Here is a 15,000-nt window from a genome sequence, read left to right as displayed (position 1 = left end):
ACATTTTAGACACAAGAGTTCAAGAATCCTTATTATATAATATCATACCTTATCCAACGACCTCGTTTGTGTTACATATTCCTCATCAAAATTTATCTTTTTTAAAAAACAAAAACAAAATCGATATCTATCTAAATATTTTGTCTTAATAATTATGCGTTAGAATCTATTTTTAGTAAAACCCGACGTGCACTTATTTGCATCCCAATTGGATTCAATAGTCTGATGTCACGTCGCCCAGCATCGGCGGCCATAGTGGTTCTAAACTAAGAAAATCGGTACTTTTTATTCTTCATGCTGGTTATAACTTTTCATATCTCTTGTGATCAGAATGTGTAAAAGTCAAAACATGATCAGATTTTTAATGTTTTTCTCCTCTGGATACACTTTTATGCTCGTCGGAGAAATATTTCATAAGGGCGTCCGCCATTGTTCTGATAGTTTAGAGCCAGTTACTAAGTTACTAAGCGTCAGAAAGTGACGTCATGACTGTTGAAGCCAATTCCTGATGGGCTCATAGTTGTAATGGAAATCTAAAAAAAAATGACGCAAAATATTGTCCATTACAACAATGTTAAACTAGGCCCATTAGTGGGTTCGGATGTCAGACCTACAGATATGTACGCGTCGGTAAAATCTGATGCTTGCAGGAGAGAGCTCTTTCCTGAACGCCTAGTTTGTTATTTTTTTAAACAAAATATAATACGAATGACTCATACTGTTTTTTGCCTGTTTTTTTTCTCCAAAAAAAAAGATGAAAAATAAAACTTACCGTAGGTTGGTGGAGTGTAGGTACAGAAAGTATGGACCAGGTAGTAGTAGGTACTAGAAACAAACGAACACACTCGAAGTAACACACATTCACGACAAGAGTCCATAGAGACAGAGCAGCCATATGCATTCATTTAGTATAATAAAACATACCGTAGGTTGGTTGGGTGTAGGTACAGAAAGTATGGACCAGGTAGTAGTAGGTACTGGAAACAAACGGACACACTTGAAGTAACACACATTCACGACAAGCGTCCATAGAGACAGAGCAGCCATATTCATTCATTCAGTGGAGCATACTCAATGTCTCAATTGTTTATATGTTATATGTTTGTGTTGAGAATAATGGCTATTAAGCTTTATTGCTGGCCAACTAACTTCGCGAAGGTTGTGTGTGTTGTTGGTTCCGCGATCTCCGGTAGAGAGAGAGAGAGAGAGAGAGAGAGAGAGAGAGAGAGAGAGAGAGAGGGAGAGAGAGAGAGGGAGAAAGAGAGAGAGAGAGAGAGAGAGAGAGAGCTCTAAGATTGACCTGAGTTAGAGGCAATCTTGTTTGGGATCGTGGATAGCTCATACGGTAGAGTCACGCTCTCATCGGTCATGCGGAGTTGTCGTACCATTAAGGTCGCGGGTTCAAACCCCATCACCGCAGCGAAAAAAAAATGTTTATTCTCTATTGTCCTCTGGCACTTTCCTACTCACTCATCTCTTGTTGTTATCATTCAGTATAATAGAATTGAAGATCCCTGTAAAAGCCTCCCAGGTCTACAGGATCAACCAAGAAAATACTGGATAGCTGCAAATAGACTACGGTCAAAACATACAAGAACAGCTGCCAACATGCACAAATGGGGGCTCCAAGAATCACCAACATGCCCAAAGTGCAACCAAGCACCACAAGATGAAAACCACCTCGTACTAGATTGCCCAGAGACAAAACTTGAAGGGGGATTTGAAACCATCAACAAATGTGATGATGACTTCCGAACCTGGATTGATACCTGGAAGTGTAGCCGAACGATACTAATACTACTAGTATAATAAAACTTACCGTAGGTTGGCGGGGTGTAGGTGCAGAAATTATGGACCAAGTAGTAACTGGCGAGCCAGCTCTGAGGGTGGGAGTTATGCCTCTCTCCGTTCTGGTTAAACATGGCGATACGCCCGATATTAGACCGCATACCTGTCAAATGGAAAATGATAGAAATTGGATTCAGTAGTCTGATGTCACGTCGCCCGGTAACGGCGGCCATCTTGGTTCTAAACAAAGAAAATCATTTTTATTTTTCATGCTGGCTAGAACTTTTCATATGTGATCAGAATGTGTAAAAGTCAAAACATGATCAAATTTATGGGGTTTTTTCTCCTCTGGATACGCTTTTATGCTCGCCGGGGAAATATTTCATACGGGCGTCCGCCATTGTTCCGATAGTTTAGAGCCAGTGTTACTAAGTTACCATGCGTCATTTGGAAGGAAGTGACGTTACAACTGTTGAAGAGTATTGGATCATATATAGACAGTATGCGCTTGGCTAAGAAACTCACAACATTGCCATCCGGAAGTATAACGGACCAACACACAAAACAATATGTAACCTTGAATGTTAGTAGTCTGGTTAATACTGTTTAGTGAGAATTACTCACAATAGCGGTTGGCAAAAAACAATAACAAAGGCCTAAATGACGTCATCTAAGTATATCTATAGATAGTATGCGCTTGGCTAAGAAAATCACAACATTGCCATCCGAAAGTATAACGGACCAACACACAAAACAATGTGTAACCTTGAATGTTAATAGTCTGGTTAATACAGTTTAGTGAGAATTACTCACAAACACGGATGGCAAAGTCGTGAGCTTCTTAGCCAAGCGCATACTATCTATAAAGCGCATTGCTTTGATCAGTGCGCTGAATTAATAGGTCATTACTATGTTCAATTTCATACGGTAAATATATTTAATGACTTGGGACTTTTTGTACCAATATTTGTACGATTTATCATGAAAACTACGATTATAATAATGATAATGACGACGATCATGATGTTTCTGACGATGACGACGACGATGATAACGACAACGATGATGATGATGATGATGACCATGATGATGCAGTCAATGGAGATGAAAATATTGATTTTGTTGTTTTTATCGTTCTTGCTGTTGTTGTTGTTAACGATGATGAGGATGATACTATTGCTTGTGAATGATATGATGAATTTGATGTTGAAGATGTTGCTGTTGATAATGATAATAATGTTGGTGATGATGATGATAATAATGATGGAGATGATGATGATGATGATGATGATAATAATGATGCTAAGGATAATGATGAATTTGATGTTGAAGATGTTGCTGTTGATAATGATAATAATGTTGGTGATGATGATGATAATAATGATGTAGATGATGATGATGATGATGATGATGATGATGATGATGATGATGATGATGATGATAATGATGATGCTAAGGATAATGATGAATTTGAAAACAACATGAACAGAGACAACAATCGTTTTATTGAGAATGCCTATAATGGAACAAAAACAAAAAAACAAAGAAAAACATAAAAAACAAAACAAAACAAACAACAAAAAATCCTCCAAAAAACAGCAAACAAACAAAGAAAAAACAAGAAGAAAACAAAACAAAACAACAACAACAACAAAAAAAGACCCCAACAAATCACCTTTGATCATTTGGCACTGCCCGTCGTACGAGACGAGTCGAAATTTGGACTGTCTGGGCATTTCCAGCGGGTAATACCAATTCCTGTCGTCCCTACAACAATATTTCATTTCCACCGTCGTGTTATCGTCTGCGCGGATCTCCCAGTCGCCGTAGGTCCCGGTCGATTGAAACGCTGCTGTGGACTTGATGACGTAATGACCTTCTTCAAAGCCTGGAAAAGAGATTTTTTGGGTCTGTGTATGTGTGGCTTTGGTTTTTTTTTTCTCACTTTTTGTTTCATTTCTGTCTGTTTACGTATAGTATTAGTCATGTATGGATGCTGTAACCAGATGAAAAATTGCCTTCATGGACAATAAAGATATTATTATCATTATTATTATTATTATTATTATTATTATTATTATTATTATTATTATTATTATTATATATTATTATTATTATTATTATTATTATTATTATTTTTATTATTATTATAATATTAAAAAGCAAAGAAATCTTCAAAATTTAATAATAAACAGAAATGAATTCAACAGCTTTAAAAAAAAAAAAAAAAGAGAGAGAGAGAGAGAGAGAGAGAGAGAGAGAGAGAGAGAGAGAGAGAGAGAGAGAGAGAGAGAGAGGGGGGGGGGTAGTCCCAAACACGGACCCTTCTTCATCCAACAACACAATAAAACATAAATATATATTTCTTTACAGATATTACAAATTATTCTTTCGAGAGAGACAACGCTGTTAAAAGCCAAGTAATCATTTTACACCTGAGTACGGTGAGTGAGTGTGAGTAAAGAGCCTTTTCCCTGGAATCAACTATTAGCCGCTCAGAGAGGGATTCAAACCCTAGACCTCCCAATAGACCACATAGCCATAAAGTGAATTTCAAGTAAGAATAATCAGAAAAAAAAACACAGTTTCTAGATATTTCTTTTTTTTTTTTTTTGCAATGAAACAAAGCAGGTCCCCTTGTATGATATTAAAATGTGTCTTCTCCAATGACAATAGAAAAACAGCTCAGCACTCTTTAGATTTTATAAAAATGTGCCTTTCCCAAGAGAACCGTGGCTATGTGGTCTTGTGCTATGGCACTCGCTTTCTGATCAGAAGGTCCTGGTTTTGAGCCTCGCTCGGGACATAGATGAGTCTTTGGAAAAGGCTCTTTACTCACATTCTCTCATCGTACCAGGTGTAAAATGAGTACCTGGCCGTTAACAGCGTTGCCTCTGTTCGAAAAAAATGTGATATCCCGCAACAAGCGTCATGTCCCGTCCTACATGTTAAGTGTTGCTGCTGACCAGGGACATCTCGTAAAGCGCTTTGAGCACCTTTACAAAAGCCCATTTTATAAAAGCTCAAGTCAAAACAAACCCTCCGCAAACCATGTCCCTCCGTTTGCTCTTAATATGTGACTTCTCCAAGGACAAAAGAAAAACAGCTCAGCACTCTTTAGATAATATAGAAATGTGCCTTTTCCAAGACAACTTTTGCCAACCATATAACCGAAAACCTCATTGAGAGATACACCACAAACAATTCGCATAGCTTCAAAATCCCACAGACAAGAACACAAAACTACAGAAATTCTTACTTCATTAGAACTATCTCGGAGTGGAATGGGCTGGATGAACTGGTCATCATAGCACCACACCTCAACGGTTTCAAGGCCCGACTGACATGAGCCCGCACCCAATGAGGACGCCGTTGAAATCCAACCAGACCATTGGTTTCTTCAGCGCCAACCATACAGATACAGATACAGAAAAAAACCTGAGCTTTTATATAGCGCAATGTCCACTAAAAGTGCTTAAAGCGCTTTACAAGGGGTCCCTGGCCAACAGCAACACGCAACATTTAGAACGGGACATGACGCCTGTTAAGCGAATTTTTGTTTGGGCAAAGACAACACTGTTAACGGTCAGGTACTCATTTTACACCGGTACGGTGAGAGTAAAGAGTTTTGAGTAAAGAGCCTTTTCCTAAGGACTCAACTATGCGCCGAGCGAGGCTCGAACCCAAGACCTTCCGAACCAAAAGGGAGTGATTGGAAGGATTGATTGATTGATTGATTGATTGAGTACGGTGAGAGAATGTGAGCAAAAAGCCTTCTCCAAGGACTCAACTATGCGTCGAACGCGAGGCTCGACCCCACGACCTTCCGATCCGAAAGCGAGCGTCATACCACTAAACCACATAGCCGCACAAATAAAGCCCCAACTCACCTCCATTACAGGCTAAATTGACTGGTTTGACGACGCAGTAGGTACCAAGAGGCAGGATCTCCATGTTTGTGATGGCGTAGGAGGCGTCACGTGTACACATGTAGTACTGGGTGGTGTAGCCAGAACTGAAGAACGGGTCCCCGAACCATATGGGGGTCCGCGTACCCGTGATGTCGAAGCGTGCCGGGGAGAACCCAGTAGGACAACTGTTGACTCCAGCTGCGTACAGCGTGAATGGGATATCTGGCCATGACGTGGGGCCGCTGGCTGGGGGAAAAAAGTCAATTCATTTCACATTTGTGTCATTGCATGACGTAATCAGTCGGAACGTGAAATTTTGGATTTGCCTTTTTGTTTTTGTTTTGCATTTTCTGAAAGAATATTCTCTATAGAGCATTTAAATCTTTTTTTTGAAGTAAATCGAGTGATTTTTCATGAAGTTATGGTCAGATTATGTATGGGGAAGGTATCCAGCAACTTTTCTCAAATTTCATACTTTTTCAACTTGACTAGCTGTAAAAAATATTTATAAGTGAAATTAAGCTTTGATATTTCCCGAAGATGTACAAAAAGGGTTGATTTAATCATTTATGACAAGAACTCATTTTGGATAAAAATTGACCTTCTAACTAAACTTGACAATATCTCAGTTCAAATATTTTCACCATCCGACTGATTATGTCATTCACTATAACATTTGTGTGGCTGGCTGAGAAAATTCAGGAAAGATGTGCAAATTTCATAAATTGAGTTATGTATACAGTGGTGTAGACCACATCTTTCTGATCGTTTACCACTTTAAATTTTCTTTCTATGTCTATTAGAACCCAAGTTATTAATTTTTTCTGAATAAAATTTGTTGCTATGGGAAACACTTTATCTTCAATGTTGGCTCATATCTCGAATCAAAGCTTGCTGTATCTTCCCGGGTTTTCTCAGCCAGCCTCACATTTATGGGTTTTTCCCCCAGATCACAATTATTACATCCAATTTCCTTACATTCTTTATTATACGCCTTGCTATTTTCACCAAGACATCAGTATGACCATTCATTCATTCACTCATTTATTTATTAAGTAATTCATTCAGTTATTTAAAAAACAAAACAAAAAAACTTGGGATTTTACATAGTGCTATTTACACTAAATCTCATCAAAGCGCTTTATAAGGGGTCCCTGATCATCAGCAACACGTAACATGTAACTCCCTTTATCTTTCTCTCCAACATGTAGAACGAGACATGACACCTGTTAGGCGATATTACAATTGTTTTCTAACAGAGACAACAATGTTAACGACCAGATACTCATTTTACACCGATATGGTGAGAGAATGTGAGTAAACAGCCTTTTCCTAAGGACTCAACTATGCGCTGAGCGAGGCTCGAACCCAGGACCTTCCGAACCGAAAGGGAGTGATTGGAAGGGTTGATTGATTGATTGATTTAATAATTGTCTAACTTTACTTACGCGCCGTGTCGTGTTCTTCATAATCTATAGGTAGAATGAAGTTGACGTCACTCAGGTCCTTGTTATTGTTTTTTTTTGGCCATCCGCGTTTATGACTAATTCTCACTAAACTGTATTAACCAGACTATAAACGTTTAAGGTTACACATAGTTTTGTGTGTTGATCCGTTATACCTCCGGATGGCAATGTTGTGAGCTTCTTAGCCAAGTGCATACTATCTATAAATAACACATACTTTCACTTCTTAGCCAAGTGCATACTATCTATAAATAACACATACTTTCACTTCTTAGCCAAGTGCATACTATCTATAAATAACACCTACTTTCACTTCTTAGCCAAGTGCATACTATCTATCTATAAATAACACCTACTTTCACTTCTTAGCCAAGTGCATACTATCTATAAATAACACATACTTTCACTTCTTAGCCAAGTGCATACTATATATAAATAACACCTACTTTCACTTCTTAGCCAAGTGCATACTATCTATCTATAAATAACACCTACTTTCACTTCTTAGCCAAGTGCATACTATCTATAAATCACACATACTTTCACTTCTTAGCCAAGTCGAGGCGCATGACCCACTTTCTCTGCTGGGCTTAGTTCTGCGCACAGACTACCGCTCGAACCAACTCTCTCTCTCGTGTCTTTTAGTTGTTCGCCCCCCCTCTCTCTCTCTCTCTCCCTCTCTCTCTCTCTCCCTCTCTCCCTCTCCCTCCCTCTCTCCCTCCCTCCCTCCCTCCCTCTCTCTCTCTCTCTCTCTCTCTCTCTCTCTCCCTCTTCGCAGTCTTTTATAGTTCATCTCCCCCTCTATCTTTCATTTAGTTATGCCGGACCAAAAAAGAAATCGAATGGAAAGAAGAAGAGGGGGTGGGGGGAGGGGCCGAGGAGGAGGAGGAGGAGGCGGAGAAAGTAAGGAGGCAAGTGATATTTCAATATTTTCACTTCATAACGGTAATACAGTCATTGCCGATTAATTTGATGATGAAAAAATGAATGATGCAACTTTGATTAATACCGTGATTAAATGAATGGTTAGAATTTTGGAGGGGGGTATCTGATGATGATGATGATGATGATGATGATGATGATGATGATGATGATGGTGATGAGGTGAAGGGGATGGAGGTTGATGAAAAGGAGGAGATGAGAAGGAGAATTGTATTGATGGTGTTAAATATGGTAACTTACAATTTCTAGCAAGATGATGTTGATGTTGATTGAGAGGTGAGCTTTTTTTTTAAGAATTAAGATAAATAGACAGAGACGCCAATTTTAAATTTGGCTCACAGGAGTTTCAGACACCACTCGTAGGAATTTCAATGCCGAAAGAGGAATTTCCGCACACAAGAAAAAGGAATTGGAATGGTATTTGGCATTGTGTTTACGTTTTGTATAGTTCTAAATAGATAACTGATTAGAATTATACTATGATACATAAACACATTGCCAAATACAATCCCAAAGTTTCCTTATTTCAAATGAAGTAAAGCACCAAAATCAAATGGTAGAGATTGTAGTACTGGTGGTAGTGAGGATGATGTGGTGTTGGTGGTTGTAGAAATAGTGGTAGTGATGATGAAGATGTGATAGTGGTTGTTGTTGTAGTAGTAGTGGTAGTAATGAGGATGTGGTGGTGGTGGTGGTTGTAGTAGCAGTGGTAGTGATGATGATGTGGTGGTGGTGGTAGTGATGAAGATGAGGTGGTGGTTGTAGTAGTGGTGGTAGTGATGATGTGGTAGTGATGATGATGTGGTGGTTGTAGTAGTAGTGGTAGTGATGATGTGGTGGTAGTGGTTGTAGTAGTAGTGTTAGTAATGATGTGGTGGTAGTGGTTGTAGTACTAGTGGTAATGATGATGTGGTGGTGATGGTTGTAGTAGTAGTGGTAATGATGTGGTGGTGGTGGTTGTGGTAGTAGTGGTAGTGATGATGTGGTGGTGGTGGATGTAGTAGAAGTGGTAGTGATGATGATGTGCTAGTGGTGGTTGTAATAGTAGTGGTAGTTGCAGTGATGATGATGTGGTGGTGGTGGTTGTTGCAGTAGTAGTGGTAGTGATGATGTGGTGGTGGTGGTTGTAGTAGTAGTGGTAATGATGATATGGTGGTGGTGGTGGTGGTGGTTGTAGTAGTAGTGGTAGTGATGATGTGGTGTTGATGGTAGTTGTAGTAGCAGTGGTAGTGATGATGATGTTGTGGTGGTGATTGTAGTAGTAGTGGTAGTGATGATGATGTGGCGGTGGTGGGGTAGTAGTATAGTGGTAGTGATAATGTGGTGTCGTGGTTGTAGTAGTAGAGGTAGTGATGATGATGTGGTGGTGGTGGTTGTAGTAGTGATGATGATGTCGTGGTGGTGGTTGTAATAGTGATGGTAGTTGTGGTAGTGGTAGTGATGATGATTTGGTGGTGGTTGTAGTAGTAGTGGTAGTGATGATGATGATGTGGTGGTGGTTGCAGTAGTAGTGGTAGTGATGATGGTTATAATTCTAGTGGCAGTGATGATGATGTGGTGGTTGGAAAGGGGGGGGGGGGGGTGTCCTTGGAAGAATTTGACCTCACCGGAATTTGACGGAAGTTGCCCGGAACCCCGAATTTTTTGCTCCAGACCAGAGTTTTTTTTCAGGTGAAACCGGAGTTTTGGCATCACTGAATAGACTATCAATGACAATTTCATTTTGATGTGTACAAGTACAAGATCATCCGGTTTTGTTTTGACTCAAGGCAACAGTTCAAGGTTTCGCTCGACGGCAGATGATGGCTTAGATGACACTATAGTTTTTAAATTACCTTTAAATCATTTTTCAATTGCTAAATTAGATTTTAAAAGATACACACAACAAACATCATGGTGGGATTGGCAATTACAATGAATATATATCCATGAACAGAAATAATAACAAACGACGCGATAAATTCATTGTATCAACAGGTAATCCAGCGTAACTGTGGTGTGTAATGTGTACACACAAACTTTGTTGACAATCAAATATCGCGTGGTTTTAAATTTTAAGCCCAGCAGAGAACTCGCGCAATTCGGTTGGACAGGCCCGATACTATTTTTAGAAGGCCCTGAGCCAAGTGCATACTATCTATAAATAACACCTACTTTCACTTCTTAGCCAAGTGCATACTATCTATAAATAACACTTACTTTCACTTCTTAGCTAAGTGCATACTATCTATCTATAAATAACACCTACTTTCACTTCTTAGCCAAGTGCATACTATCTATAAATAACACTTACTTTCACTTCTTAGCCAAGCGCATACTATCTATCTATAAATAACACTTACTTTCACTCTCAAGCTCCTGGCAATTGTGGGCGGGGTCAAAGCCATCTGGACACACACACTGACAAACGCCCTTGATCCTTGTGTGGTAACCCAGGCCGCAATCCTGATGGGAGCTGCTGCAATGTCTTTCTGTTCCAGAGAATTGTAGAGGGAAGAAAAACAAAAACAAAACTAGAGCGTTTAAAAACTAGAGCCTTTATATAGCGCAATATCCACTAAACGTGCTCAAAGCGCTTTACAAGGGGTCCCTGACCAGTAGTATCATGTAACATGTTCAACGAGACATGAAGCCTATTATTACATTCTATTCTGACAATAAAAACGCTGTTACCGGCTAGATACTCATTTTACACCTGAGGATGGTGAGTGAAGATGAGTAAAGAGCTTTTTCCAAGGACTCAACTATGCGCCGAGTGAGGCTCGAACCCATGACCTTCCGATCTGAAGGCGAGTGTCATACCACTAGACCTCATAGGCCAATGACCGAGATGTATGACACCGGATTGTAAAGATTGCGCCGAGCGAGGCTCGAACCCAGGACCTTCCGATCCAAAGGCGAGTGTCATACCACAAGACCACATAGGCCAATGACCGAGATGTATGACACTGGATTGTTAAGATTGCATCCTGCAAGTCACCCCAGCGACCCCAAAGATCATAGAGAGAGGGAATGAGGATATCACTCTTAAGCGCATAATGGACGTTTCGAGCTGAAATAAGTCCCGGCACCCCTTGTACGTAGATTCCCTGACTTCGGACAGAGATGCATATTATACAAGATGGAAATCGGTTTGGGCGAATTCAATCCTTTGAGGGGGCGGGGACATCGACTCCTCGAAAACTGGGGGAGAAGTTGCCAGGCTTTACCACCAGCCAGAGGAGACATTGGGGGTGGCAGCCAATCGACTTCGGTTGAGACACTGCTTAACAGCACGCTCATTGTATCAGTGGGGACTTGCCACCTGTCCAACATGTACCCGTTGTGGTTACGAGTTTGATTGGACGTCACCGGTGCAGAAGTTATTTGTAAACAAACCATCTTTTATTTTTAATTTGGAGTCTACATCATATTTTGTTAACATTTCATAATGGAGAAAACTACGTTGATTATGATATGCATTTTTGTACAGAAATAGGAATAATAAATTTTGTATTTGGCTTGTAGTTGGTTTGTTTACAAATAACTTCTCCGCCGGTGACGTCCAATCAAGGGACGCTACTCTTCCGCTAATCTCATTCCCTATTGCAACGTGTGAGTGAATCAAATCTTATTTCTCTGTTTTGACACAAATGCAGAGATGCCAACTTGAAACTTCAAAAATTCGTTGTTTCCAAGGGAAAGAATAGAAACATTCACTTTGAATAGCTTTAGAAATAAATAATTTGCCCACAGCATGATCCGAAAATGCTCCAAAGTCCTGGATAGAGGAAATGAGATTAGCGGAAGAGTAGAGTCCCTTGATTGGACGTCAGCCATAGTCTGTGACGTCACCGGCGGAAAAGTTATTAGCGAGAGAACGTCATGTTGGTTGTCCGCATGGTCTCTCGTCCTGCGAGGACGAGAGACCATGCGCACAACCAACATGACGTTCTCTCTCTAATAACTTTTCCGCCGGTGACGTCACAGACTATGGCTGACGTCCAATCAAGGGACGCTACTCTTCCGCTAATCTCATTCCCTATAGGTTCTGAGGAACTAAATTTTCCTTTTCAACAAGATTTATTGAGTCAAAGAGACGAATGCATGGCTAAAGATTCATATTTCTACGAATCTTTCTTAGTACTAGACAAGTCTAACAAATATGACCAATATGTGATGAAGACTTTGGCTTTTTCTTCTGGAATCTGAAATTGAAAATGAACACCTGGCTGACAGCGACAATGATATGATAAGAGTCTCACAGACAGGCTGGGGACAGGATGGTACAGAAACATCATGCAGAAGATACAGGTAAGTGTCGAATAGAAAGCCTTCATCGCAGTGAAGCATGGCACAAGATAATGATGATGATGATTATGAGGATGAAGGTGATGATGATGATGATGATGATGATGATGATGATGATGATGGTGGTGGTGGTGGTGGTGGTGGTGGTGGTAATGACGATGATGATGATGGTGGTAAAGATGATGATGATATTGATGATGATGATGATGATGATGATGATGATGATGATGATGATGATGATGATCATGATGTTGATGATGATAATGATGTTGATGATGATGATGATGATGAAGAAGATGATGATGATGATGATGAGACAACGTTCTGTGTGGTACGATTAATCCAGCGGGCAGAACTGGTGGGTATTTTACTTAATGGTATAGAATCAACTGAAACATTTCATGCTGTTTCCACATTGAGACGTGTTTGAGATGATGGCAAACATATTTCATCATTGCGATCATATTGATTTTAAAATTACTTTTCTTCATTTAATCCATTCCGACAAACTACCTAAGTAACAAGTTGGGAAATATATGGGCGCCTTTAACGTTAAGAGGGGTCTCCATAGCTCAGTTGGTAGAGTACTCGCTTCACACGCAAAGGGACCGAGATCGATCCCGGGTGCAGTCGAGATTTGGTTTCTGTCCCCCCCCCCAGTGCACCCAACAGCGAATGGGTAGCTGAGTCTGTTTGATTTGGCGAAAGTACGAGTACTTTGCGATAGACTAGCGTCATAGTAAAAGGATAGCAAGCAATTGGATTCAGTAGTCTGATGTCACGCCGCCCGGCAACGGCGACCGTCTTGGTTCTAAACAAAGAAAATCATTACTTTTTATTCTTCATGCTAGCTAGAACTTTTCATATGCCTTTTGATCAGAATGTGTAAAAGTCAAAACATGATCAAATTTATGGGGTTTTTTTTCCCTCTGGATACGCTTCTATGCTCGCCGGAGAAATATTTCATACGGGCGTCCGCCATTGTTCCGATAGTTTAGAGCCAGTGTTACTAAGTTACCATGCGTCATTAGGAAGGAAGTGACGTTACGACTGTTGAAGAGTATTGCTATTATCCGTTTCACGCTATTGAAACGGGATAAATTCCGGCTCCATGGGCCGAACGGCTCTGAAGGGCTACTTTTGTTTGTTTTTGTTTTTACGTGAAGAGATTTAAACCTCTTACCCTTGCATTTGTAGACTGTGTTGAGCTCCTTGTAAATATTATCCAGACTGATATGGCGGCCATAGTTGATGTCAAACTCATCGTCCCTCAAGGCCATCATAATGTCAAGGCCGTTCCTGGAGAATGACTGAGAATAGATTTTAGTAAAAAAGAATGTCAGTTTAGATTTCCTCTACATTTGTGGCTATGTGGTCTTGTGGTATGAAACTCGCTTTCCAATTGAAAAGCCCTGGGTTCGATCCACGCTGGCGCAAAGCTGAGTTCTTGGAGAAGGCTTTTTACTCACATTCTCTCACCGTACTCAGGTGTAAAATGAGTACCTGGCCGTTAACAGCGTTGTTTCTGTCTAAAAAATTGTATTATCGCCTAACGAGCGTCATGTCTCGTTCTTTATGTTAATTGTTGCCGCTGTTTGTCGGCATCTCCGACATCCTTTGTAAAGCGCTTTGAGAAGTTTAATGGATATTGCGCGATATAAAAGCTCAACTTTTTTTTTTTTTTACATTTTCTTCAATAAATCGACTGATTCAGTCAAAACGTTTTTTTTTACTACTATCGATATGAATATTACAAAGAATAAAGAAAACCCAGATATAAAGAAGGCTCATGAATAATTATTTGTTTAATGCCACCACGTAATGTGACAGGAGGACCAATTTCTTGACCCTTCGCCTATGTCAAGAAACCTCTGGGAATACATCACGATACTGCCTCTGTCAAACACACTTCATGAATACATCATAATATTATTTCCTCCATGAAAATTATCCTTCGTGAAAACATCATGATGCTGTCGCCAACTTATCCTTCGTAAAAGCACCATAATACTGCCTCTATCAAACTTACACTCACCAGAATACATCCTAATACTTACTTACTTACTTACTTAATCCTCTTCGGGCCTTGAGGAACATAGGGTATCCGCCAGACATCTCCATTTTTTTGCGATCGGCTGCTTTTGCGGTGGCTGTATTCCAGGGCAGGCCTGCTTCCTTTAATTATTTCTCCATGGTCCTTCGCCAGGTTTCTTTGAGTCTTCTCCGCTTTCTCTTCCCATCTGCTGTCCAGTACACATCCTAATACTGCGTCTATCAAAATTATCCTTCGTAACAACCTCAAAATACTGTCTCCATCAAACTTACACTCGCTGAATACATCCTAATACTGCCTCTATCAAAATTATCTTTCATAAAAACTTCATTATACTGCCTCGATTAAACTTACACTCCCTGAATACATCAGAATACTGCCTCTATCATAATTATCCTTCGTAAAAACCTCATAATATGGCCTCTATCAAACTTATCCTTCGTGAATACATCTGAATACATCATAATACTTCACCCATCAAACGTATCCTTCTTGAATAGATCATACAACTGCATCTTCCAAAGCGTGAATACATCATAATAATACTGGG

At 40.0% G+C, this 15,000-nt stretch overlaps 1 protein-coding gene and 1 pseudogene across 1 annotated transcript in view; both read right to left on the bottom strand.

The window, feature by feature from the left end:
- Window positions 1-15,000, bottom strand: part of LOC144976633 (uncharacterized) — a 65,828-nt gene that overhangs the window by 33,313 nt on the left and 17,515 nt on the right. Inside the window, exons 11-15 of the mRNA XM_078920931.1 lie at window positions 13,581-13,707; window positions 10,450-10,578; window positions 5,679-5,945; window positions 3,464-3,676; window positions 1,820-1,951 (exon numbers count right to left, since the gene is read on the bottom strand). Of these exons, the coding sequence (XP_078777057.1) occupies window positions 1,820-1,951; window positions 3,464-3,676; window positions 5,679-5,945; window positions 10,450-10,578; window positions 13,581-13,707 (868 nt within the window). The remainder of the gene's footprint in view (window positions 1-1,819; window positions 1,952-3,463; window positions 3,677-5,678; window positions 5,946-10,449; window positions 10,579-13,580; window positions 13,708-15,000) is intronic.
- LOC144976112 (uncharacterized) lies at window positions 2,683-3,404 on the bottom strand (annotated as a pseudogene).

This window comes from Berghia stephanieae, chromosome 7 (genome assembly GCF_034508935.2).
Source record: "Berghia stephanieae isolate SIO BIC M18660-M18661 chromosome 7, UCSD_Bste_1.3, whole genome shotgun sequence".
Taxonomy (NCBI): domain Eukaryota; kingdom Metazoa; phylum Mollusca; class Gastropoda; order Nudibranchia; family Aeolidiidae; genus Berghia; species Berghia stephanieae.
Note: the sequence above shows the minus strand (reverse complement) of the source record. Positions and strands in the feature narration are given on the sequence as shown.